Here is a 26,406-nt window from a genome sequence, read left to right on the forward strand (position 1 = left end):
ATGCTGCAGGATTACAAGGAAAGGCTGTCTCCAAGCAGACTATTTCAAAGTGGATAGGCCACTGCATTCGTTTCTGCTATTTACAGCATGACAAGCCAGTGCCTAAGGGCATTAGGCCACATTCCACCAGAGCTGCAGCCACTTCAGCAGCCTTTCTCAGGGGAGTACCAACCAAAGACATTTTAGAAGCTGCTACTTGGAGTTCAGTGCACACTTTTACAAAACATTATCAACTGCCACTCTACTCTAAATCCAGGTCAGGCTTTGCCACTGCAGTTCTGCAGGGCTTCATAGCCTCTCCTAATGCTGTTTAGCTCCAGCCTCCCAACCATAGCTTTGGGACTCTACCCAAATGTAATGACTGCAACAGTGAAACACGAAGAACATAGTACAGTTGTGTACACTAACCATAAATGTAGATGTCCGAGTGTATTCACTGTTGCAGTCCAGGTTACCCACCCACCATCCCCCTTATTTCTGCTGGAACTTATCTTTCCTTCTCTGATTTATACAACCTGTGTGGTGTATTTGCTTGTAGATGAAGGTAAAGTTTATATTGGTGCATGTGTTTTTATATATGTAAACGTATATACATCTGGGGCAAGAAAAACTGAAGAAAATGGCGTCGGCTGCATCTTTTATACCCCTGATGACCTGACATCAGGGAAGGGGTGACCGCAACCGATGCAGGACCCAAGACTTTGGAATTCAGGCCGACTGAGGGCAACCTGCCAGCAGGATTACCCAAATGTAATGACTGCAACAGTGAATACACTCTAACATCTACATTTATGGTAAGTGTACACAACTGTACTTTCTACAACCTTGCTTTTTGCTCGACTGTTAATCTTACTCGAAGATGTCTTTTTAACTGTTGTTAATCACTTTTTAAACTGTTATTAATTACGTTTTACTAAATTACTTTGTAATTTTGTGGAGGTTTTCTCCCCAGGATTCCACTGAAAATGGACACCTGTTGTCCAGTCGGACTATCCTGGTAAACAAATGTTAAATAAATAAATAATGGATACCCTGAAGCCTGTGAAGACTTTGTCCTCCATGAAGAACATGTACATTTAACTTCCACCTTCCTTTTCTTTGGCCAGACATCCCAGTCCACCAAGAGAAGAGGACACCTTATAGGATGAAAAGTAAGTGTTAGAGCTGTCATTGCTGAGACCAGCTGCTAATTGTCCTGGGAGATGGACTTATCTTTGGGCATTGGCTTATAGATGTCATCATAGGAGTCACTACCTTCGAATTGCTAATTTAAGCCCCCTTGCTATTTTCCTGTCATGGGGGCTTCAGTGGCAGAACCAGTCAAAGACAAATTGGCAGTTCCAGTCTGTACTCTACAAATATGCCAAAGAACATTTTCCAACTTTGGAAGGTAGAAGCAAGTTCTTTTCATGTCTTTCCATGTTCTGAACAGGGCTGATGCAACTGACTTTGGTCATAGGATCATAGGAATTACAAAGCAGCTGTGCCATGGGACCATTTCTATCTTGACAGTACTTATCCTTAGGCCTTGCATGTCTTTTCATGAATGGCCAGGCCAATCAGTTAAATTGTGAATGCCCATCCACTTTTCCACCTCGCTTTTGTGTGTCACACTGCCAGTGATGGGAGTAATATATTACAACATATAATGAATGTATTACTGTAATATATTACAGTTTCTAGTAACTAGTAATATAACTAGTTTCTTTTTCAAAATAGTAACAAAGTAGTAGTAATATTTTTTTTTTTTTTAGTAACTAATAACTTAAATGTGAATTACTTTTGAGTTACTTTTCCTGAAACCAGTGGATGTTCTTAGTGTTTCACTGTTGCAGTCATCACGTTTGGGTTATCTGCTTGCAGTAGCCCTCAGTCGGCCTGATTAACAAAGTCTTGGGTCCTGCATCAGTTGCTGTCCCTTCTTCCGTGACGTCAGGTCGTCAAGAGTATAAAACATGCAGCCGACGCCATTACATCAGTCTTTCTTGCTGTGCGGTGCCCAAAGCAGAAGCAGTTTGCAAGTGCTGGTCGGCCGACTCCTGAAATTTTCAGTCTGATATTGTTAATCCTCGTTCATTCCTTACGTGTGGGTATCAGTTCCGACCTCGGAACCGAGCTGGCCATCTTCCAAGCTCACGTGAGCTACAAACACTTGAGCTAAAACTCTTACCCAGAATTCCCCTCTCCCCGTTACCTCAGATTTCGTTTGCCGCATCGCCATTCGGTCATGTCAAGCTACTTTTCTTGAGCTAAGTATAATATTTTTCTTCATATTAAATTATAAAACAGCCTTTTCTCACAGAAAAGTTATTAGATAGTTTTCTCTTACCTTATCGCATTTAGTGACTATCCTTTCTTGAATCTTTTCAGTTTCTTTCCTCCTCTTTACCGCGAGGTAATTTCTTTTTTACCATCGTTGGTTAAACCCCCTTTCCTTCTTACCTTTGGATAATTCTTGTACCATTGCTGGTATTTTTTTCTGGGTTTCCATCTTTCTTTCTAACATGGCAGATAAAAAAGGTAGTCCAGGATTTAAAAGATGTTTAGATTGTGGCCATATATTACCTACTTCAGATGCACATTCCATGTGTGTCTATTGCTTGGGTGTGCATCATTTAACAGTTGACCCTCCCTGTGGGATTTGTAAGAATTTCTCTAACAGGACGTTGATAGAAAAAATAAATTAATATTGAAGGGGCTACTTTTTCAGAGGCTATTTCTGGGTCAGAGGCTTCAACCCCTCCAAGATCCCATAAGAAAGAGTGATGAACATATAAAGGCCAAGTCTCTTCCTTCGTCCCCTGCTGGGAACCCCCAGCAACCGAGACCCAAGAAAGCTAAGCTTTCCAGTTTGGATTTGACTTCTTCGGCTCCAGCGCTTTCGGTACCTAGACCTTCAGCACCGAGGCCATTGGCTCCATCTCTGACTTCGGTTCCGACTAGTGTGCCCTTTACCATATCGGTACTGAGGGGCTCCTCATTTCAGACTTCTTCACCGGCACCGACTTTCCAGTCGATGCAGACTGTTACGACGTCGATGGATTTTTCAGCGCCCATTGCCCTTTTGGCTCCAGCAGCTTACCCGGCACCGAATACCCTATCAGCACTAACCATTCAGTTATCGGCACTGATTTTTTTGGTTCCAGCCTTAGCACCGACAACCACTTTGGTACCGACTTTATCCTCGGTGCAGATCATGACTTCGGCACCAATGATTTCCTCTGTGCAGACACCTGTAGTTCAGTCCTTTACAGCCGTGTTGTTTTCAATGCAGACCTCCGAGGTGGGCACCTAGCTTGCTCCGTCTTTGGATAGACCTGACTCCCCCTCAGCCGTATCTGTGAAATCCACTAGAAGCCTCTCTAAACACATGTTGCGTCTTGTGGATCAAGTGCTTTTGGCCAGAGGTATCCCGCCCCCCAGGACGTATCCTTCCTCTGGAAGTGATCACTCTTTACCAAAGACCCCTACTTATTCTCCTCCTTTATTGCCTTTGAAGCCTCTTGATATAGCACAGTCTTCCTCCTCTACGGTTCCCTTTATGGACTTCACTAAGGAGCCACTTGCCTTTGTGGCAGGAGAGTTCTGCTACTACCCAGGATGTCAGCTGTGGCGTATGTAATTTGGTGTTTCACAGCCATCAAGGGACTCCCGAGTCAGCAGGCCGAGCCACTTAGGGGAGGGGTGACCCCTGTCCTGGGCACTCACCCCTCTTCAGGTGGACCGGCCTTCCAGCTAATGGAGAAGGCTCTGGTGTCGGTTGGTGATCCTGTGCTATCACTCTCCCCGCCCTCCTCTGGACCGCTTTGTGCACAAGTTGCTCCTGGCGGACACCGGGTGCAAGGGCCTCAGGATATACTCCCACAGGAGACCCCTTTTGCGCTGTCTTCTCCAGCTTCTCCCTCTGAGGAAGTTCATCAAAAGAGCTCGTGCAAGAGGAAGCACATGGACTTCACAGAGGAGTCCCTTACTGAAGGCACAGACTTTGATGATGGCGAAGGGTCCCCTCGCTCACCCTCTGAAGTATCCTTTGGTAATATTCTTGAAATTCTTAAACAGAGAGGTGACTGGCAGCCCTCGAACCTGACCTCTGAAGAGTTTTGTGTTCCTGCAGGCCTTTTGCGCCCGGCCCCCTACCTCCTGGGTTACTCCACCTGCTGACGAACTGGTCCGGCTCATCGTGCAGCATGCGTGGAAGGATCCTGACACCGTTGAGGCCATTCCCCGGAGGCCAGATAAAATTTTGTCCCCTCCTGCTACTGATCCCCATTGGTCCAAAGGTCTTCCTGTAGATGCTTTGGTGGTGGCAGCACAACTAAAAAGGACCTGGCGGAAGAAGAAAGCCAGACTGTACATCTTCCCAACAAAGAGTCCCAGGCTGTGAACAGAATAGGGAAGCATACTTTTGCATCAGCGACCTTTGCAATCAGGTCCCTGAACTATATAGCACACATTACCAGGCTTCAAAGAGATTTAATTTCTGAGCTCTCTGAAACTTTGGCTGGAGCTGTGTCTGATGAGGTCCGTGACAAAGTGGCCTCTCAGCTACCCACCATTGAATTGATATCTAACTCCTCCATGCGCTTGATATCTCACGCATCAGAAGGAGCAGCTAGAGTGGCGAGTTCAGGCATTGTTCGGAGACGACACTCCCGTATACGCTTGTGTAATTTCGCAGAACCCTTCAAGGCTTCCTTTCTCAGTGCTCCCATCGAAGCCTCTTCATTGTTCGGACCCAAGGTTAAAAGCACACTGGCCAGATGTGAACAGGACAGTAAGACCCTTTCTGCCGTGGGTGTCCATTATTCTTCCCCCCAACGAGCTTTCTTCAGAAACCAGAAGAGTGGGAAGATGTGGTACAAAGTCTCAGGGTCCTTTCCATGACACACAGGCCGAGTTCTCCCCTAGAGGCAGAGGGGGAAACTCACAGGGAAGATGCCCTTTTCGGGGCGGGGGGGTAGTATAACCAGGGTTCCAGGGATTATTTCCCTGGCCAATCCTACCAGCGCTCCTGAAGAGCGGCCCAACTGCTTTCCTCTGGAAGTGGTTGGGGGTAATTTCTCTTTGTATCCTTCTGCCTGGCTAACCATCACCACCGATTCTTGGTTACAAAGGATAATAGCCAGAGGTTATCATATTCCATTCGACCCTTGTCCCACTCCCCTAACAAACTTAACCGATGTTCCACCTAGTCAAAGGGAAGAAGCAGCTTTAGAGATTTCAAAACTGCTAAGAGAAAGAGTCATCCAAATAGTTCCTCCAGACCAGATAGGATCCGGATTCTACTCAAGACTATTTTTGGTGCCAAAGAAAACCAGGGACTGGAGACCAATTTTGGATCTCAGTGTATTGAACAAGTTTGTAAAAGTACAAAAATTCCGGATAGTCACAATACAGTCTGTCCTTCCGCTTTTGGAAAAAGACAATTGGATGTGCTCGATAGATCTTCAAGATGCGTACTACCACATAAAAGTGGACAGACAATCAAGAAGATTCCTTCGCTTCCATGCGGGAGCTGGTCACTATCAGTTCAGAGTACTGCCCTTCGGACTCTCTACATCTCCCAGAATGTTCACAAAGTGCATGGCAGCCGTCACAGCTCACTTGCGACTACAAGGATTCCAGGTGTTTCCATAGCTAGATGACTGGCTCATCTCCGCTCCCACCAGACATCTATTGGAAAAAGCCCTGGGATACTCTCTTCTCTCTGCAGAAAGGCTAGGCATAACCATTAACTGGCAAAAATCCAATCTCACCCCATCTCAGTCCACAGAATTCATAGGGGCCATCTTGAAAACAAAGAATTGCAGAGCATCCATTCCAGAGCACAGAATTCTAAGGATAAAGCAACAACTGATCCCAATCCTTTCAAGGGAGAATACCACAGCTCACTCTGTTCTACAGTTGTTGGGTTCAATGGCAGCCTCCATCACCATTGTTCCTCTGGCCAGGTTTCACATGAGGCTTCTACAATGGCTACTGCTCACCCAGTGATATCCCTTTCAGTACCTTCTTTCAGCCAAGATTCAGGTAACTCACAGGTGCAAACAGGATTTAAATTGGTGGGTGGCTCACAACCCGTCACAATGGTCTCGCCCCTTCTCTCCCCAACAGCCCAAGGCTACAGTGATCACAGATGCCTCCTTGATGTGGTGGGGGCTATGTGAGGGACAGACAATCCAAGGTACTTGGTCCAAAATGGAGGCCCGTCTGCATATAAATGTTATAGAGCTGAGGGCGGTGCTTCTGGCATTGCAAGCATTCCATCCCCTGCTGCCGTCTGGGACTATTGCGATACAGTCAGACAACATGGCGGTGGTCAGGTACATCAACAAACAGGACGGAACCAAATCTTACCCACTCTGTCGAGAGGCCATGAGGATATGGCATTGGGCGATGGTTGCCAACTGTTTTCTTCTAGCAATGCACATTCTTGGGAGTTCCAGTGTGATCGCAGACGGACTCAGCAGGTGTATACTACAACCTCACGAGTGGTCCCTGAATTCCTTGATAGCAGTGGAGATTTTCAACCGCTGGGGTCTTCCTTGCTGCGCCCTCTTTGCGTCCCCGACCAATTACAAATGCAGCAACTATTTTGTACTGATTCCCCCTCCGGAACAGTCACCCAAGGATGCTGTAGTCCACAATTGGCCCTCTGGTCTACTTTATGCATTTCCACCTCTCCCCCTCATCCCCCAGTTTCTGAAGAAAGCCCGCCGGTTGAAGAGCAAAGTAACCCTCATAGCACCATATTGGCCTCATCAGATTTGGTTCCCCTTACTTTGGCCTTATCTGCTAGATCAACCGTGGATTCTCCATCCAACCCTGGGGTTGATCTCCCATCCGCAGAATCTGATTCACCCCAACTTGAACAGCCTGAAGCTCACAGCTTGGCTCCTCCAATTCCCTTGATTGCCAGGCAGAATGATCTTTCTTTGCCAGTACGTGACATTCTTATTGCATCTCATAAGTCTTCCACCAGAATTACATATCTCAGCAAGTGGAAAATATTTACTTTTTGGCTGAAAGAAAAACAGGTAGATCCTTTTTCAGCAACAGTGTCGATAGTACTGGAGTATCTAGCCACCCTATTTCAATCAGGTCTATCTGCCTCTACCATTAGAGTTCATTTGGCTGCAATATCTAATTTCCATGATGGTGTCCAAGACTCCTCTCTTATGTCACACAAATTATGCAAGACTTTCATAAAAGACATGAATCATCTAAAACCATTGAATTGCCAGTTTTCTTCCCCAGTCATTCAAACAAAGGAGAGTATTGCCTACATACCCTAGATATTCACAGGCAAATTTGCTTCTACTTGAACAGGATTAAGGCCTCTCGTAAATCAGACCAGTTATTTTTGGCCTATTCTGGACCTAGATTAGGATGTGCTGTTGCTAAGGTCACATTGGCTAAATGGTTGAAAGACTGTGTGACCTTCATTTATAGACAGCATAATATTCCATTACCTACTACAATAAAGGCTCATTCTACAAGGTCGGTGGCAACTTCTAATGCCTTCCATGCCAGAGCTTCTTTACATGACATTTGTGCAGCTGCAACTTGGGCTACCCTTCATAGCTTCATCAGTCATTACAAATTGGATTTGGCCTCCAGTGGAAGAGCATCTTTTGATTCTGTGATGCTCAGGAATGTCCTTCCATGAGAGCCTCCCAGGAATAAAGATAGCTGGGAACTCTGTCCCACACATAAGGAATGAATGAGGATTAACAATATCAGATAAAGAAGTTACGTCTTACCATAACGTTCCATCTGTATTGTTGATCCTCGTTCAGTCATTACAACCCTCCCTCCTTTCCCCTCCTGTGGCTTCTAGTGGATCTCACCATCCAGTTTTATTAGGTCATTTGACCAGAGGTAGCCTCTACCTTCTTTTGACTTGCAAACTCAATCTGAGGTAACAGGGAGAGGGGAATTCTGGGTAAGAGTTTTAGCTTGAGAGTTTGTAGCTGATTCGAGCTTGGAAGATGGCCGACTCGGTTCCAAGGTCGGAACCGATACCCACACGTAATGACCAAATGAGGATCAACAATACAGATGGAACATTATAGTAAGACATAACTACTTTTTTTCGAGTTTCAGAACCGAAATCTTCAACTAAAAGCTAAGTACCCCGTTGGGGAAACTTTTTTTTGTTCTAAACCGATGTCAGTAAAAGTAAATAATTGCATTACTTGTGGAAAGCAAATACCTCATAAAGATTTTCATTCGTACTGTATTCATTGCCTAGGCCCTGACCACAACGTACCTCACTGTTGGTTTTTTGCCTTATTTAAACCACGAACTATCCGTCATCGGTATATTTTCGCTGCTAAATATTTTGGTGCTCGGTTCAGTTGTCCAGATATGTCTTCGGTAAGCCATCCGACTACCAACATTCCGAAAAAATGCAAAGATAAAGACAGACAGGCTGCCTAGGTCCAAAGCTGCCGACAACGCTTCTCCTAAGCCAGTCGCCAAATCGCTGGTACTCAGTGAGGTACTTTTGCAGCCCCTGATACCCGCTACTTCAGATTCACAGGCCTCTACTGAGACCCATTCGGAGTCCGGTATGCCGCAAGATGCTTCAACTGTGGAATCTGAGGATGTCTCTACCTTGGATGGGTCCGGAGCCGCTGTGCAGGCACTGGCTTCTGAGGGTGTATTCAAGCCTACTGACTTGCGTATTAAACCAATGCCATCTTCTTCTTCAAGGCCTGAAACTCGAACCATGCCTAGAAAACTGATGCCCAGACCACATGGTCAGGCCTCTATGCCTAAAAAACAAATGATAAAAATGACTGAAGTCCTTGTTACTTTAATCAGGGGAAGCCAGCCTTCTCCCTCTAAGAGACCTAGGACTGAGTTTGCTTATGATACTTCTGACCAGGATTCTGAATTTTCTGTTTCCTCCGATGACCAGGATTTACACTTATCTACCTATGAGGATTCTAATGCTGAGGACTCTATTCCCTCTGCTCCCCTCCCCAGAGGATTTCTCTTTTGAAGAAACCTTACATACTCTCAGGAAGCATTTTCATTGGGAAAGTCAGGATTTCACTGATTCTAAAAAGAGGCTTAGGGATTTCTTACTCCTGCCCCAGCACAGGCCTTTAGCCATACCTCCTGTACTATACAATGTTGATGATGCCTTTTGGGAATCTAGCTTGGTCCCTGACTCTCTACCTCCTGCTCCCAGAAAACCTGATAGATATTACAGGGTCCCTGACTCTCACAAGTTCCTTTTTAAAAATCCTACTGCAGATCCTGAGACCATTTCACAGGGACCCAAGGGCATTAAAACTACTACTTCCAAAAATCCTGCCCCCTCTGATAGAGACTCTAGGGCACTGGATAGAGGGAGTAAGAAGGTATACATCTCTGCAACTTTGGCCATTAGGGCCTTAGACTGCCAGTTTCATATGTTAAAGTATCAGCAGCATATTATTAGATTGCTTAAACAGAAAATGATGTTGATTCCTGATTGTGCTGAAAATAAGGATTTACAGGATTTACTGCATTCAGCTGAACAAGTTGGAAAACATACTTTGCAGTGTGCTTTTGATTCACTAGAGGCATCTTGCAGGGCTGCTGTAACTGGGTCTGTACTTAGAAGGCATTCTTGGCTTAAGGAGCAGTCCTTGCCAGATCATGATACTCCCTTAAACCAGGACTGCCTGTTTGGCAACAAGACAGAAGAAGTTCTTAATAAAATGGAGGAAGAAGCTAAATGTATGCAAACTGTTAATTGGCCTTCCAAAAAGTGGTCCTTTCCTGCCTCTTCTAGACCTTCTCATTCCAAACCCAGATCCAGCAGAGCTCCCAGGCTTCAGTCCCAGGGTACGCACAGGACTAAGCAGTGGGGGCGTCTCCACTTTCAAATCTGGGAGTAATAAAACTCTCTCCTATGGTAAACTGTCTCAATGACTTTAAAACCTTCCAAGCACTTCTCAACTGACTCCCCCTTTGGGGGGAAAGATTGCTCTTCATGCAAAGAATTGAGTGCTCATTACCCAGGACAAATGGGTTTTAAATATAGTGTCCCAGAGATACAGATTTCACTTCTACACATTACTAACACCAAGCGGGTGGCCAGATCTACCCCCCAAATCAGTGGGCAGAGACCCAAAAGCAAGTACTTTCTCTCATAAGCATGGGAGCTATTCAATTGGTACCAGAAGAGGAAAGGGGACAAGGTTTCTACTCAAGACTTTTCCTGGTACCCAGAAAAGACAATTCATGGCGTCCTATCCTGGACCTGTCTACTCTAAACACCTTCTTGGTGATTCCAAAATTCAAGATGCTGACTCTTCACCAGTTGCTCCCTATGCTAGGCAAGGGCACCTGGTTGGCAACACTAGATTTAAAGGAAGCATACCTGCACATCGCAATCAGGGAATCTTGCAGAAGATACCTATGCTTCAAAGCAGGCTACACGCACTATCAGTTCTCTGCACTGCCCTTTGGCTTGTCTACTGCACCCAGGGTATTCACAAAGTGCCTAGCTCTAGTTATTGCATTTTGCAGGCAAAGAAATATTCAAATATATCCATACCTGGACGATTGTCTAATTCAGGCAGAAAGCCAGGACATACTTTTGAACCATCTGGCCTTTGTACAAAGGGTGTTAACTTGTCTGGGGTACACCATAAATGAAGAGAAATCACACCTGGTACCCTGTCAACAAATTATATTCCTGGGAGCAAGCTTGAATACAACTTCCCAGATGGCTTTCCTCACGCCAGAGAAACAAATTCATTTGACAACCTACTTCAAACAAGTGGCCACAAAAACCCTGCTATCTGCAAGGCAAATACTACAAGCCTTGGAGTTCATGGCCTCCTGCATTCCTCTAATTCCATATGTAAGACTGCATATGAGGAAACGGCAATGGTATTTAAAAAGCCTATGGTGTCAACATTCTCAGGATCTAGAAGCAATGATTCCTATCATACCTTGCCTACACCTAGAGTTCCTTTGTTGGGCAGAGGCCTGCCACCAAAACAAGGGACTACCATTCACACTACCCCCTGCCACCCAAACCCTAACAACAGACGCATCAGACTATGCATGGGGGGGCTCACCTGGCAGGGAAGTGCATTCAGGGCAAATGGAACACAAGTCAAATGCACCTGCATATCAATCAAAAAGAAATGTTAGCTGTACAGAATGCTCTGACCACATTCTTCCAGGACAGTTAATGGTAAAGACAGACAACACCACTGTTATGTGGTACATAAGCAGGGGGGGTACACATTCTTACCCCCTCTGCAGACTAGCCATGGCATTGTGGAACACAGCCCTGAGCTACCAAGTGCATCTACAAGCTCAATTCCTGCCAGGAAAACTAAATACACTGGCAGACGAACCAGGCAGAAACCTCATGGACCCTCGAGAGTGGAAACTGGAACCAAGGATTTTCAACTTGACAAGCAAATAGGGGAGCCCAGACATAAACCTGTTTGCCTCCCCCCAGAACTATCAATTAGACAAATTTTGCACAAGGACTCCCCACAAACAAGCTTGGAAAGTGGATGCCCTGTCCTTCAACTGGAAAAACCTATCAGTTTATGGCTTTCCTCCTCTGCCTCTGCTCTCCAAAGTGCTACTAAAGATCAAACAAGACAAATTTTGATTGCACCAGACTGGCCATGCCAACAATGGACCCCCCTCTTCGCAATGTGTCACTGTTAGCCCCATGGCACCTGCCTCAGACTCCTTACCCTATTGTCTCTGCAGGAGAACCAGATTCTGCACCCTCAGCTTCAAACACTGAACCTAACAGCCTGGCTAATTACCTAATCTCTCCTTTACCTCCCTCAGTAAACCAGTGATGGATATCATTTTAGAGGCAAGGAGGCCTAGTACTAGAAATTTTTATGCTGAAAAATGGAATAGATTCTGTGCCTGGAATGAATCTCAAGGGATGAGCACAGCAGTGCCCAATTTACCTCAGATTTTACAATACGTAACTGAGATGCTTTACAAGGGCCTGTCTTTCTCCTCCATCAAAATTCATGCCTCAGCCATTTCAGCTCATTATAACACAGAACCTCCCCTCTTCTCTCATCCACTGCTCAAGCAGTTCCTCAGAGGGGCCAAAAATTTATGACCACCCAGGAGAGCTCCAACTCCAGCCTGGGACCTTAACTTTGTATTGGAAAAACTCACTCTTCCTCCTTTCAAGCCAGCTACTACTGCAGACTTAAAATTTCTTTCTTGGAAAACAGCTTTCCTTTTAGCAATTACTTCAGCAAGAAAGATATCTGAATTACAGGCCTTTAGAAAACAGCTTTCTTTTTAGCAATCACTTCAGCAAGAAAGATATCTGAATTACAGGCCCTTATGGCAGTGGAGCCTTTCATCATCTTTCATGCGGGCAGTCTGTCCCTCAGGACCAATCCCTCCTTCATGCCCAAGGTGGTATCCAGTGTGACCCTTAATCAGTCCATTCATTTGCCAACCTTCTTTCCTAATCCACAGAACAAAGGGGAACAGATACTGCACTCCTTAGATGTGCACAGACAACTTGGATTCTACTTGGACAGGATGAAATCTCAAAGGAAATCTGAACAACTGCTGGTGGCATTTGCTGCAGGGACAGAGGGGAAGGCAATTTCAAAGCAAACCATTCCCAAATGGATAGGCCATTGCATTCATTTCTGCTACAAGCACCGTGGAAAACCTATCCCACAAGGGATCAGACCCCACTCAACTGGGGCTGCATCTATCTCTACAGCCTTTCTCAGAGGTGTCCCTACCAGGGACATCCTAGAAGCTACTTTGAGTTCTGTACATACTTTACCAAACATTACCATCTGCCAATTTTCTCTAAATCCAGAGCTGCCTTTGCCACTTCAGTCTTGCATGGCCTTATAGCTGGTCCTAATGCTATCTAAATTCCTCCTCCCATCCTTACCTTTGGGAATCTACCCAAATGTGATGACTGCAACAGTGAAACACGAAGAACATAGTACAGTTGTGCACACTTACCATAAATGTAGATTTTCGAGTGTATTCACTGTTGCAGTCCTGGTTAACCTCCCTCCAGCCCCATTACTTCTTTTGGCTATACCTTTACCCTCCTTTACTGTGCTCAAAAGCTTTTTGGTGTATTTGCTTTTTTGTTGGAAGTATAACCTTATATATTTATAGATTTAATTACTTCCCATTAGGGGGGCACCTGACATCTGGGGTAAGAAAAACTGATGCAATGGCGCCGGCTCTATGATTTATACCCCTGATGACCTGACATCACAGACGAAGGGACAGCAACTGATGCAGGACCCAAAACTTTGTTAATCAGGCCAACTGAGGGCTACTACAAGCAGATAACCCAAATGTGATGACTGCAACAGTGAATACACTCGAACATCTACATTTATGGTAAGTGTACACAACTGTACTTTCTCAATGTGGACGAAATCCCCCTCTAAACAGCAATAGAAAACTTCCGGGGTGCTGGATAGTAATCATTATTAGGAGGTAATAGAGACTTTGAAGGGGCAATTTGGATAAAAAAATTACAACATAATGTTGGCATAACTCATAGCACGTAGCATTCATAACATACCTCTCAACTGTACCAAATTTCTCTGCATTTCCTGGTTGTGGGCTCAAAATAATCGGGTGCCATGAATTCCTGATTGGGCCTATTAAATCCCAGTTTTGGCGTGCAGACAGGGGCACTGGAACTATCCACTTTTAGAAGGCTTCAGTTTAAAAAAATCACCCCGTGATGGTGGTGTCTTGTCCCTTAAGGAGGTTCAGTTGCTACTCCTTACTTAATGCAGGAACAATTGCCGATGTCATTGATTTCATGACCCACATGGAGATAATGCCAGAGGAGGGGTATAATGATTCAGATTCAGGCGTCTATTATTCTAATTCACTTACAGACTTTGTCAGTATGCATTTTGAACAATAAGATATACTGGATTGTTGAAATCTTCAACAATTTAACAGAAAATCAAGCATTTGCCAGAGGCAGGGCAAGAAATGAAGGCAAAATCAGGAATAATTGAAAGGTACAATCACATATTATCCTTCTGTTTGTAAGGTGGATGTCAGGTTAGTGAGTTTGTGTTTCAAATGTGTCCCCGATGTAAAGAAACGCAGTTTAAGAGCCGGTAGCCCACAGAACTCTTATACTGCTCAGCACCTCAGCACAAAAAATTTTAAACATAGCCATTAGCCAAACATAATGTTTGGAGGGGGGACAGTGGTCTGAAATCAGGAACAAATTTTTACTAGGGCGCTTATAAACTTAGAACGGTTTTAAAATTACATGTTTTGTGTTAATGTACATTTTCTGAAGGATATCAAGAATTAATACGTTTTCAAGAAAGAATAATACGCTGCGGTCAACTAATAATGGTAATAATTAGAGCAGTACTTGACTGATGTAACCATAGAATTCTGCTAGAGTGTGGTGGTGTGTTAAAATAACAAGTGCATTTCGTACAGGTTTTAAAACTAACAGAGCCACGCAAGTTAGCAAGTCCGTGAGTAGAATGGGAAAATATTTTAACTGTCCTCTACAAGCATATGTACCATAATTAAAGTTTGTAAATACTAGGTATCTTAATTCGCAAGGGCAGAACGTAGAATGCAAAGTGTTTTACATGCTGCATACTACTTCCCTTAAGATTTTTTGTTAATGCTATAAAGGGACTTTAACTGGGATTTCTGTGTGTGAATGTATATTTTCAGGGTTAAAGTTAAATTGTGTAATGTTTTCACAATTATTTAAATGTTGGTATCCTACAATTCCATTGCAGGGAGCAGAGTTATGTTATTATACATGCAAATTTTATGTTGATTAGTGTCCAGATTTTTGGCCAGTTGCACCTACGTTTCAGGGGCCTTTGTCCAGATTTTTGATGTCTAAAGATTGAGAGGTATGATTCATAATAGATCATTAGAATTTGACTGGAGCATAATTTACTTCATTTTTTTAGCACTGCAAGGGGATAAAAGCTAATGATGATCAGACTCTGGCCCTGCCCTGGTAATGTGGGACTCTTACTCACTAAAACACGCCCTAACACTGGGACAGTTCTAGCCTGCAAGAGATCATATCCTTATCTTGTTGTATATTAAATGACATTGGCTCTCCATACTGCTGTCAGTCAGAATCAAACTCACCACTCACTGGCTTAGCATCCAATGTCCCAAACTACTGCATCAGGCAGGACTCTTCGGGTGGATCTATGATCAACCAAGATTTGTCTTGACAATTTTGTGACATGTTCTATTTAAAATTCTTTTCGGGTTTCAATTTTTAGTTGCTGAAAATAGACAAAATTTGATAGATGTTTATAGGTCTTGTGCTGCTATGGTTTGGTTTAATTACTGTTTGTGACTGTCTAGCAATGAAGACTAGTCGTCATCTTCTCCTTTTGGTTTCTCCCATTAGAGGTCACCACGGCAGATCATCAGTCTGTAGAGCAAGTGTCAGTAGAGTTTATGGTGTTTAGTTGTCAGCCCACCACCCAACCTTCCTCAGAAGGCATATGAACACGTACACACGTACCTAGGGCCAATTTAGAATGTTCAATCCACCTGCAGCATGTCTTGGGAATGGGGGAAACAGGAGCACCTGGAGGAAACCCACATGAGCACAGGGAGGACATGAAGACTCTGCACAGAAGGCACCCCAGCTGAGAATTGAACCAGAGAACCTCCTACTGTGAGGTGACAACACTAACTACTGCACCACTGTGCTACCCAGCTATAAAAGCTAGTCTGCTAGAGTTTTTCAATTGTTAAATGCTATTCATCATCATTGTAGCATTGTGTATACAGCTTTAATAGTGCACATATGCATGTGCTTACCTGTGTGAGTAAATCTAAATGTTATAATTGATAAACTGTACTTATGTAAAAGTAACACATTACTGTAGCTTATAACTAGTAATAGTAATATATTACTTTTTTTTAGAAAAGTAAGTAGTAATATGTTACTTTCACTGAAGAGTAATTAGTAATAGTAACTTATTACTTTTATAAGTAACTAGTACAACATTGCACACTGCTTAATTTGGAGAGGGGATTTATTCCAGAGAAGGAGTAGGTGCTGCAAGACAAATTGTTTTTTCCTGTTTGTTTTATTTATTTGTTGTAGTAGATTTAGGTGTTTCATTTATCAAGATATAAGAATTCTTGGACTACTTATAACCCACCACTCAGAAATCTGTATGAAACTGAGTACAGGGACAAAACATTCAGTCTTTCCTGGTAGTTGAAGTCTTTTAAGCTCCTCTTTTTGTTATTTATCAACCTGTGGGGTATCTCCAGTACCTTGACATACTTAGTAGGGTACATCTCAAAGGGTGTTGTACTCAAAAATGAGTGTAATCAGTGTGGAATTCAAGGAGATAATGACTTCTCTGGGTCTGGAAGAAATGCCTTTATCTATGAGCTTTGTAAAGTAAAAGGATTTCCTAACCACTGTTGCAATATGATGGTCAAACATAAACCCATGTACCCTGATATCTCACAACATTTTCATTTTGAAGTTGTGTGTTATCGGTGCTGTAAGTAGGAGCTAGGAGGTGCTTACCAGACACTATAATGTCGTACTTGGGCATTTAGTTTGAGCCAATATTTGATGTTAAGTTGTCAATCTCGCCTTCGTTCTAGCTGGTTGGGATCGGAGCCGATCCTCGGCTCCGACTCTGCCATCTTCAATACCTCGAGAGCTGTTTACTGGCTCAAGGCTACTCCTTATCCCATGATGCCTAGTGCTAGCTACCCAGATCTCGTTTGCCGCTTCAGCTGTGAGGTTCCTGGATACTGGCTCAGGCTCATATATCTTTATTAATCTGCCTTTTTTCATCAGATTAGTGTTTTTGATTTAGTAGTTGTTCTTTCATAGTCTATTAATTGTATATTTAGTTTAAAGTGTTTAGTGTATTGTAGTTTTTTTCCTTAGAACTCGTTTAAGTTAGAGAGTTTTCCCTTCCCCCCCCTTACCCCTCTGTTGTAGTATTAGATAGCCGTTTAAGTTAGAGGCTTATTAGTCTTTAAAAAAAAAAAATCTATCTAATTCTGTGTTATTTTTTAATGGTAGTGTTCTGTTTTATTTTTTCTTAGTATTGTCTGGCTTGTTGGCCAAAAGTAGTCTTTAGAGTGTGATTGCTCTTTTTCTTTGGATATGTCTAAGGAATCCAAAGTGTCGGGATTCAAGAAGTGTGACTCATGCTGTCAGAAAATGTCTCTGACAGATGGGCACACTTCTTGCGTCTATTGTCTAGGTGCAGTACACCTGCAGGACTCTTGTTCTATATGCCATGCATTTAGCCCAAGAGTTCTGCAGGAGCGCAAGAACAAACTTATTTTGAGGAGTCTTCTCAAGCCTCAAGATTCACCGGCCAAGGCTCAGCCAGTGAAATCCCCTAAACAGGCCAAATCATCGGCTCCCAGCTCGGAGCCGTCATCGGCCTTAGTCTTGCCTTCTACTTCGGTTCCGGCCGGAACCAAGGAGTCTGCTTCCTCCTCGGCTGCAGTAGTACCCTCGGAGCCATCAAGGATCCAAAAAAGCCGAGGTCCCCTTCACTAGAGTCCATTCATTCGGCTCCTCTGTCTCCCCTCTTGCAGAGTGACTGTAGTCACAGATCTTCACACTCCTCTCGATCCTCTAGGCTCTTAGCCCATGACGTGGAGAGAGTGGTCAGTAGATTGTTGAAGTCGCAGACACTGGCCAAAATGTTGTCCAGCCCTCGTCATCAGGTGTTGGCTCCATCCATTTCTGTCGATGTTCCTCCTCCGATTCCATTGAGCTTGGAGCCAGAGTTTATTGGGGTTCGAGTCATGGAACCGTCGGCTCCGATAACTGTCTCTCCTTCGGATCTGTCGTCAGCTCCGATCCCCTTGATGGTGCTGAGACTCCCTCATTGGCTCCGAGGGGGTGAGTGGCATTGGACCCTTGTCCAACCCCGCTCTTCCTCTTTGAGCATCGGCGGAGATGAGCTCGGCTCCTACATCGGCCTCGGAGCCATCTCCCTCAGTGCGGAGGAGGATTCCGGTCTCTCCGGAGCCTTCTCTGCATTGTGGCAGGGACGTCTTCGATGTCATGAGGAGTGTGCTGGCCTCCGAGCCAGTTCCACCTTCGACCCCACTGGCTCCATTCCTCCGTAGTGCCTGCGTCGACCTCTGTCCCTCCTCCAGACCCCATGCATGGGGAACCAGCACTCCAGGGCACACCATTGGGTGTTTCCACTTCCTCCGAGGCCTCCCCTGAAGAAGAAGTGCAAGAGGAAGCACATTGACTCCCCCGAGTTTGTCACTTCGGATACGGATTTGGATGAGTCGGAAGGGTCCCCAAGATCCCCCTCTGAAGATGTTTCCTTCTTGGACATCCTAGAAATACTTAAGCAGAGGGGGAACTGGAATACCCTAGCCCCTACAGAGGATGAATCTGTATTCCTGGACGCTTTCGGTTCCCGACATTCCACCTCCTGGGTTTCTCCGCCCTTCGATCCACTAATGTCTGTGGTGGCTCGAAGGGCTTGGTCAGCCCCAGATACAGTGGAACCAACCCCGAGGAGACAAGACAAGTTTATTATTGCACCCCGACAAGCAGTTCCTTACTAAGGGTGTTCCCGTGGATGCCATGGTGGTAGCAGCCACTAAAAAGGAGTTAGCGGACACGTCTTCTTCTGTCCATCCTCCTAACAAGGAGTCCAGGACCATGGATAGATATGGGAAGCGAATGTTTGCCTCAGCGACCTTTTCCATGAGGTCACTGAATTACTTCTGCCATTTCACCAGGCTTCAGCGGGATCTCCTGAAAGAGCTCGGAGATGCCCTGCAGGATCCATCAGCTGAAGGGGCCACTCAGTTGGCAACCCTTAACTCAGTAGTCAACTCCTCCATGAGGCTTATTTCCTGTGCAGCCGATGGGGCGAGTAGAGCTGCAGGCACAGGCGTGGCACTTCGGAGACATGCATGGATGTGGCTGCATGGATGTGGCTGTGTCATTTTGCGGAACCCTTCAGAGCATCATTCACCAACAATCCCTTTGACGGTTCCTTTCTTTTTGGACCAGAGGTGAAAGACACTCTTACTAGGTGTGAGCAGGAAGGCAAGACTCTCTCTGCCATGGGAGTCCATTTTTCCACTCCCTCTAGACCATACCCCAAGGGTCAGAAGAGTGGAAAGATGTGGTTTCAAAAATCCCAGGGATCTTCGCCTGACACACGTAGTAATTTTTCCTCCAGGAGCAGAGGAGGAAATAATAACAACAGACGCCACCCTCATGGCAGAGGGGGTCCGCAGAACCAGGGTAGTAGAAAATCCTTCCCTGACAAGCCCTTCCAACATCCCTGAGGGGTTGCCCGACTGTCCGTCACTGGAGGCAGTCGGGGGAAGACTTTCATTGTACCCAAAAGCCTGGCTAAACATAACGCAAGACAGATGGGTACATTTAATAATATCCAGAGGTTACAGAATCCCATTTGTTCAGCCCCTTTACCGTCATGCAAGTCCCTCCCAAATGTTCCACCCAATCTGAGGGACCAAGCAGTTATAGAAGTTTCAAAACTGCTAGAAAAAAAAAGAGTCATCCAGGAAGTCCCGGCAGACCAACACAGATCCGGAACTTTCTCAGGGTTCTTTTTGGTACCAAAAAAGACAGGGGACTGGAGACCTATTTTGGATCTCAGCAGACTAAACAAGTCTGTTCAAAGAACAAAGTTTTGGATGGTTATGCTACAGTCCATTCTACCCTTTCTGGGTCAGGACAATTGGATGTGCTCTATAGATCTCCAGGATGCGTACTATCACATCAAAATGGACAGATGCTCCAGGAGGTTCCTTTGCTTTTGGCTGGGAGCCAGTCATTACCAGTTCAGAGCTCTGCCCTTTGGTCTCACCACAGCCCCCAGGGTGTTCACCAAATGTATGGCAGTGGTCACGGCTCACCTGAGGCGTCAAGGATTCCAGGTGTTTCCATATCTAGACGACTGGCTCCTTACTTCTACTACCAGGCATCAACTCCTTCAAGGCAGGGACTATACAATCTCAATTTGCTCCCAGCTAAGCATTACCATAAATTTCAAAAAATCTGCCTTGTTGCCCTGTCAATCTATTACTTATATAGGAGCAGACTTAGATACAAGGAGCATGTCTGCAAATCTACCTTTGGACAGGGTGTCCACAATTCGCCAGCAAGTTGAAGTCCTCATGCAATGCAAAAGAGTACAAGTCAAGTACGTCCTTCAAACTCTAGGTTCTATGGCGGCGGCAGTTCTTCTGATACCCCTGGCCTGCTTTCACATGAGAATCCTGCAGTGGCTTCTTTTCACGCAGTGGGCTTTCCAACAGCTCCCCATGTCTCACATGATCATCATTACAGAAGCATGCAAAAGGCACCTTTCTTGGTGGACGGTCTCCCCACTAGTGATTCAGGGCAGACCCTTCATTCAGCCCGCTCCGGTTCCTACAGTGACCACGGACGCCTTCCTGATAGGGTGGGGGGGGGGGCATTATCAGGGAAGGACAGTCCAGGGCACTTGGCAGGCTCACAAGTACCATCTGCATATAAACGTCCTAGAAATGAGAGCCTTGCTCCTAGCATTACAAGCTCTTCAGGACTCTCTTCCTTCTGGGACCATTGCAATTCAAACGGACAACATGTCAGTGGTGTTGTACATCAACAAGCAGGGTGGAACCAGGTCCTACCCCCTATGTCGAGAAGTGCTCAGACTCTGGCAGTGGACGATTTCCTCCCAACAATTTCTGATTGCGACTCACATCCCTGGGACGTCCAGTGTCATAGCTGACCGGCTTAGCAGAGCTATTCTCATGCCTCGAGTGGTCTCTGAATCAGGTAGTTGCGGATTTAATCTTCCGCAAATGGGGTCAGCCTTGCTGCGACCTTTTAGCCACCCCCTTCAACAGCAAATGCAGCAACTACTTCTCCCTTCTTCCGCTTCCTGGTCACTCTCCCAGAGACGCTCTAGTCCACGATTGGCCTCAGGGACTTCTTTATGCCTTCCCTCCGTTTCCCCTGATACCGAAACTCATTCAGAAAGCTATGTCGTTGGGTTGCAAAATGATCCTCATTGCCCCCTACTGGCCCCGACAGATATGGTTCCCATTTCTGCACCATTACCTTCTCGAGCGGCCTTGGACTCTGGATCTGATTCCAGACCTACTGATTCATCAATCAAGCGGGCTGCATCAATCCCTTCAAACGCTCCAGCTCACAGCTTGGTTGCTTCACTTCCAACCTTAGCCAGGCTTCCCAGTATTTCCCCGGCCGTACGCGACATTATTGTTTCCTCCCATGAGTCTGCCACCAGAAGGACTTGCGCTAGTAAATGGAAACGTTTTTCTTGTTGGGCAGAGGATAAGATCTCTTCACAGCCCCTATCCACAAAATCTTGGATTTCCTAACAGAACTCTTTCATTCGGGGTCCGCTTCTGCTACAATCAGGGTTCAATTAGCGTCAATTTCAAATTTTCATGTCGGGTTAATGCAAACATTGTCTCATAAGCTATGTAAAGCGTTTCTAAGATGGGCTACTCTCCTTAGACCCCCAGTGAGAGATCCTCCTCCTCCTTGGGACCTTAATTTGGTACTAACCTCATTAATTATGCCCCCTTTTGAACTGGCAGCTTCCTGCTCCATTAAGTTTCTATCTTGGAAAACTCTTTCTGGTAGCTATTACTTCAGCCAGACGTGTCTCTGAACTTCAGGCACTATGCGTCCGTCCACCATACTTAGTATTTCATAAGGACAGGGTAGCTCTGAAGACTAATCCCTCTTTCCTTCAGAAGGTCTGCTCAGAAAATAATTTGAACCAGTCTATAGATCTACCTGTGTTTTTCCCTAACCACACCAACAAGGCAGAATACAAGCTACATCAATTGGATGTTCATAGACAGTTGCGTTTCTACCTGCATAGGACGAAGGATATAAGGAAGTCCGACCAACTTTTCCTTTCCTATGCTCGGGGCAATCAGGATCTCCCAGTTTCCAAAGTGACCTTATCCAGGTCTCATATTATTACCTTTATCTATCAACTAAGGAACAAAGTCTTGCCAATCAAACCGAAGGGTCATACTACCAGGGCCTTAGCCACCTCTGTAACCTTCCAGTCTAGGTTGTCCATGGACTCTATCTGTGCCGCTGCTACGTGGGCAAATCCTCACACCTTTATTTCTCATTACAAGCTGGATTTGGTCTCCAGAAGTAGAGCTGACTTTGGTTCCACTGTTCTGAAGAGTCTGTTCCAATGAGCCACCCAGGATTCTAGGTGCTAGGGATGCTGTCCCAACCAGCAAGAACGAAGGCGAGATTGACAACTTAACATAAAGAAGTTATGTACCTACCATAATGTTCCATGTTAGTTGTCTTCATCTCGCCTTCTTTCTTGCGTCCCCCCCTCCATCCTCCTATCCTATTGGACCAAGAGGAGTTCAGTTTCACTGGCTGAGTGTTCTCTGGTTTGTTTCCTTTACTGACTTGGACAGTAGGACAGGTATGTTTAACCATTTGTTTGGAGGTGTTTCTTCCTATAGCTATGTCTGGAGTTAGCTATTTCAAATGAGATCTGGGTTGCTAGCGCTAGGCATCATGGGATAAGGGGTAGCCTCGAGCCAGTAAACAGCTCTCGAGCTATTGAAGATGGCCAAGTCGGAGCCAAGGATCGGCTCCGATCCCAACCAGCAAGAAAGAAGGTGAGATGAAGACAACTAACATGGAACGTTATGGTAGGTACATAACTTTTTTTTACAGCAGTTATTGACAATATAAGCTCTTGATGGAATGCATGCATGTTAGAGGGAGACTTGATAACAGCTGTTAGCTTACAATCATCCAAAAACTTTAACCAGAGAGCCTCATTCTGACTGGAGATTGGAAAAGTACATACCAGAAAACAAGGTATCTAGAACTGATCCTTGAGCGACTCCACTAGTCTCTCTCATGTTCTCAAAGGATGCCCCCCTGTCTAGCCTTGTGAGTCCTATCTGTAAGCCAATTCCCTTTCCATCTAATCAGATATGGGTCAGTTTAGAATTCAGTTTGTTTATTACATTTGTATATGATATCTTACCAAATGCCTGCGTAGCCCTCTCAAAAAAGTTTACAAAATTCATTAAACAGGTTCTACCCCAACAAAGCCAAACCGATGGGAGTTGAGTCTAGTAAGATTTTTGATATTGTAGTTAATTAGGTCCATTATGATGCATTCCATAGCTTTGTATGTAAGATGTGTTAGGGTGATGTGTCTATAATTCCTGGGATCTGTGGTGGGGCCATCCTGGTGGAGTGGTATTACAACAGCTGTGTGCCACTGCTGTAGGACAAAGCCAACGGGTAGGCTCAGATTGAAGATCACTTGTAGTGAGTTACTCTGTCTTCTCATTTGCTACCGTATGCCTTGATATTTTTCTCAGACTAGGACAATGGGACTAGCCCTTACATTATTCATTTCTTTCTTGCTGCTGAAGCTGGTTAGATTTAAGTCTTTATTTTTGCTATGGAAAAGTTCCTGTGTTTGATCCCGAAGGGAAAAAAAGTACAAGCCTTCCAAGTAATGCTACAGTCATTCTATCACAAGGTATGATTCATACTGCCTCTGTCACTGATGTATGGATCATAACCTCAAGCAATTTCAAACGTGGCAAGACTTCAGCCTGGCTGCTTGGAAATGGAGGAGGAGAGTGATTAGTGCTACCTGATTTTTTTTGGAAGTGATGAACATTTGAGAATGCTTCACATGACACTAGCTTTAGTGTAGAATCATCAAAAATCAGCAAAGGAGCTGGAGACTAAACACCAGCCATGTGTCTCTCTGAGTAAGTTAGCTGTCAAGATGGTTTGATTTGCTGTCACTCCTCCTCACCTAGTGAGAGGTTGAGTTCTTATTAGCCACTGGCAGATGATGAAGAGAGGCATGTCAGAGGTGCATAACTAGCAGTTACCTTGAGGAATGCAATCCAGGATATCCATTCCAGTTCTTCATCAGTCAGTTGGCCAGATTATCAGCCCACTGAGTCTAGTAAGGCCTTTCTAACACATACTGAAGATGATCGACTGGGACCTCTTGCGTGCATCTGCAGCATATTGAGGGCATGCCAGCTTTTGGATGTGTGGAATTGCACCTGTAGGGAACATGATCTGGTGCAAGCTCTGTATCTGCAGAAGACTTTATACCCTAGCACCACCTCTGATATGCTCTTCCTTTGAAGCCAGGGTCCCATCACCTATCGTCTAGAGCTTGTCCGTCACAGTCATAATCCCATGTGCATTTGTCAGTTGAAGACCTGTTCCTCTTGGAGGTAGGGTTAGTACAGACGTCTCTCAAAGTCTGTATCACAGGAAGGGATTCTAGGCAACAGGTTGTTTTCTTCGAGGCAAACAAAAACAAGATGACTCCTTTCTCGTTTAGTTCCCTCCCAAATGACCCCGTCGTTTGGAGAAATTTTTAAGCTTATGAAGCCCTCCATGGGCTGTTTTGCTAACCCTTATTTTCTCCCTTAAGCCATCTGAATGAGTATTTGGGGATGGAAGAAGAGCCCCCTGAGTCATCCCAACATAGAGCATGTACTAAAGGATTTGTGTTTTGCAGGCTGGAAGCTTATGGATTTTTTTCTGTGCCTGCATCTAAATGAAGAATGCCATCTGCAAGCTCCTAGCAGAGCAACATAAAGTGCTTTCCAGGCATCTCAGGCCAGACTCGTACAATGTCTTCAGTGTAGTATATCATAGAGATCACATCACCTTCCCGCCTGATGAACAGGGTGGGCAGGATGATGATTCGTTCAGCACTGCCACTGAGATTTCTCAACTGCCTGTCTCCATCTTCAGCTTTCTCTTCTCTCTTGTGATGCAGGCAGCGAGCAGTCTGGCAGCATTTCCTTAAGTCAAGGAAGAGCTACTGTAAGGCCTTTTTCCATGGTATCTTCAGTGGGCTTCCATGTGACCCTCTGTAATTTTTGTTTACATTTTCTTATATGCTTCATGAATGCCCACCAATTAAGAGTGACTTATGTTGGTATGAGGTACTGCATTCTCATCACATAAGTTGGGACAGATGCCATCTTGGCCACATTAGTGCTCAGAAGCAGTTTTATGCTTTAGGATTTCTGCTGTTTTAAGTCTTTAAACTGGTGACTGTTTTTAGCATTACATATTGTCATTAAAATAAATTAGCATTGCTCTGTAGTAATCACTTCTGTTTTGTTGCTTCCTGACTCTGAACCTCTTTTACAAAACAGTAGAGACTTTGTGCCTGAAGATGTATGTTGTGTACAGTTTGAATGAAAATATTTAAGGTGATGTGCTTAAATTTCTTGGAATTGTTAACAGTGGCATTGTCTTTGTTTTGTTACCTTCATATTTTTCATAGCTCTAGCAAAATCAAATATATAAGGACCTGCCTACAAAAAATTGTTTTGTTTTTGAGACCACAGGCAAATAATGTTTCAGGTTGAGACATTGTTCAGACTAATATGAGTTGAGTGTGGTTATGTTTTTTTTTTCTGCTACAGGTGCTATCAAACTCCATACACCACTGCTGATGCCAGGGAACAGGAAGCACTACGAACACAGTGAGGTAGCTTGTCTGATGGATCACAGTGGAATGCTGGTGATACTGCCGTTTGATCTAAGGGTAAGTTATGTTAAGTCAGTAAATCGCACATAGAAAATCTACAGCTGATTAAGGGATAAGATGTCTCAGATTATGCAGTTGATAAGAATGGTAATATTTCAGATTTTGTGACTGTGTGAGGGCTCTTTTACCCTGTGAAGGAGGCAGTTGAGCTATATTTGTGGGAGAGTGGGGAGACAGCACATATGCAGATGTCACTTGTTCCTAAACTTCCATATTTATCACTTAGAACCACTTACTGCAACTCCATTCTTTCAAGTTCCACATATGGTCCGTGTACGTGCAGTCCCTGTAGTACAACTGCTATATCCACACAATGATACATTATTTGTTTCTCATTATGCTCACTCCACACCAGCCCAAACTTAATTACCAAGAATTCTGGCCCAGTATCCACCATCTTACTCTTTCTGTAAATAGAACAATGCTGTCTCTCAAACCACCCACTACTTCAGTCTTCAGAACTTTTTTCTCAACAAGGGGAATGCCCCTAATGTGGGCCCCAGCTAGCAATCTTTAAGAGCTGGGCTGACAAGTCCCCATTAGGGAAAATCTTCCACTAACTTCTATTTTATGACGAAAACTTGTCTTTTTCTGTGAAAATCAGTGTTTAGGTAGGAAACTGAATGAGTTTCAACTGCCATTCCATCTCTAAGGGAGCTGTTGTATAAATTCTAGTTTGAAGTTTCTGTTAGGAAGTTTTTTTGTTTGAATTTTTACTTAAGAGTGTATGCTTTCTTGTGTTTGGGACAGGATACTGTGCATGTGGGAAACT

At 44.6% G+C, this 26,406-nt stretch overlaps 1 protein-coding gene across 3 annotated transcripts in view; it reads left to right on the forward strand.

Moving 5' to 3' along the window:
• Nucleotides 1-26,406, forward strand: part of EIF2AK4 (eukaryotic translation initiation factor 2 alpha kinase 4) — a 3,701,979-nt gene that overhangs the window by 2,085,187 nt on the left and 1,590,386 nt on the right. For all 3 annotated transcript variants that reach the window (XM_044073832.1, XM_044073831.1, XM_044073833.1), the window contains one exon: nucleotides 25,510-25,631. In XM_044073832.1, coding sequence (XP_043929767.1) covers nucleotides 25,510-25,631 — 122 coding nt within the window. The remainder of the gene's footprint in view (nucleotides 1-25,509; nucleotides 25,632-26,406) is intronic.

This window comes from Protopterus annectens, chromosome 6.part0 (assembly GCF_019279795.1).
Source record: "Protopterus annectens isolate FY-2018-M chromosome 6.part0, PAN1.0, whole genome shotgun sequence".
Lineage (NCBI taxonomy): Eukaryota > Metazoa > Chordata > Ceratodontiformes > Protopteridae > Protopterus > Protopterus annectens.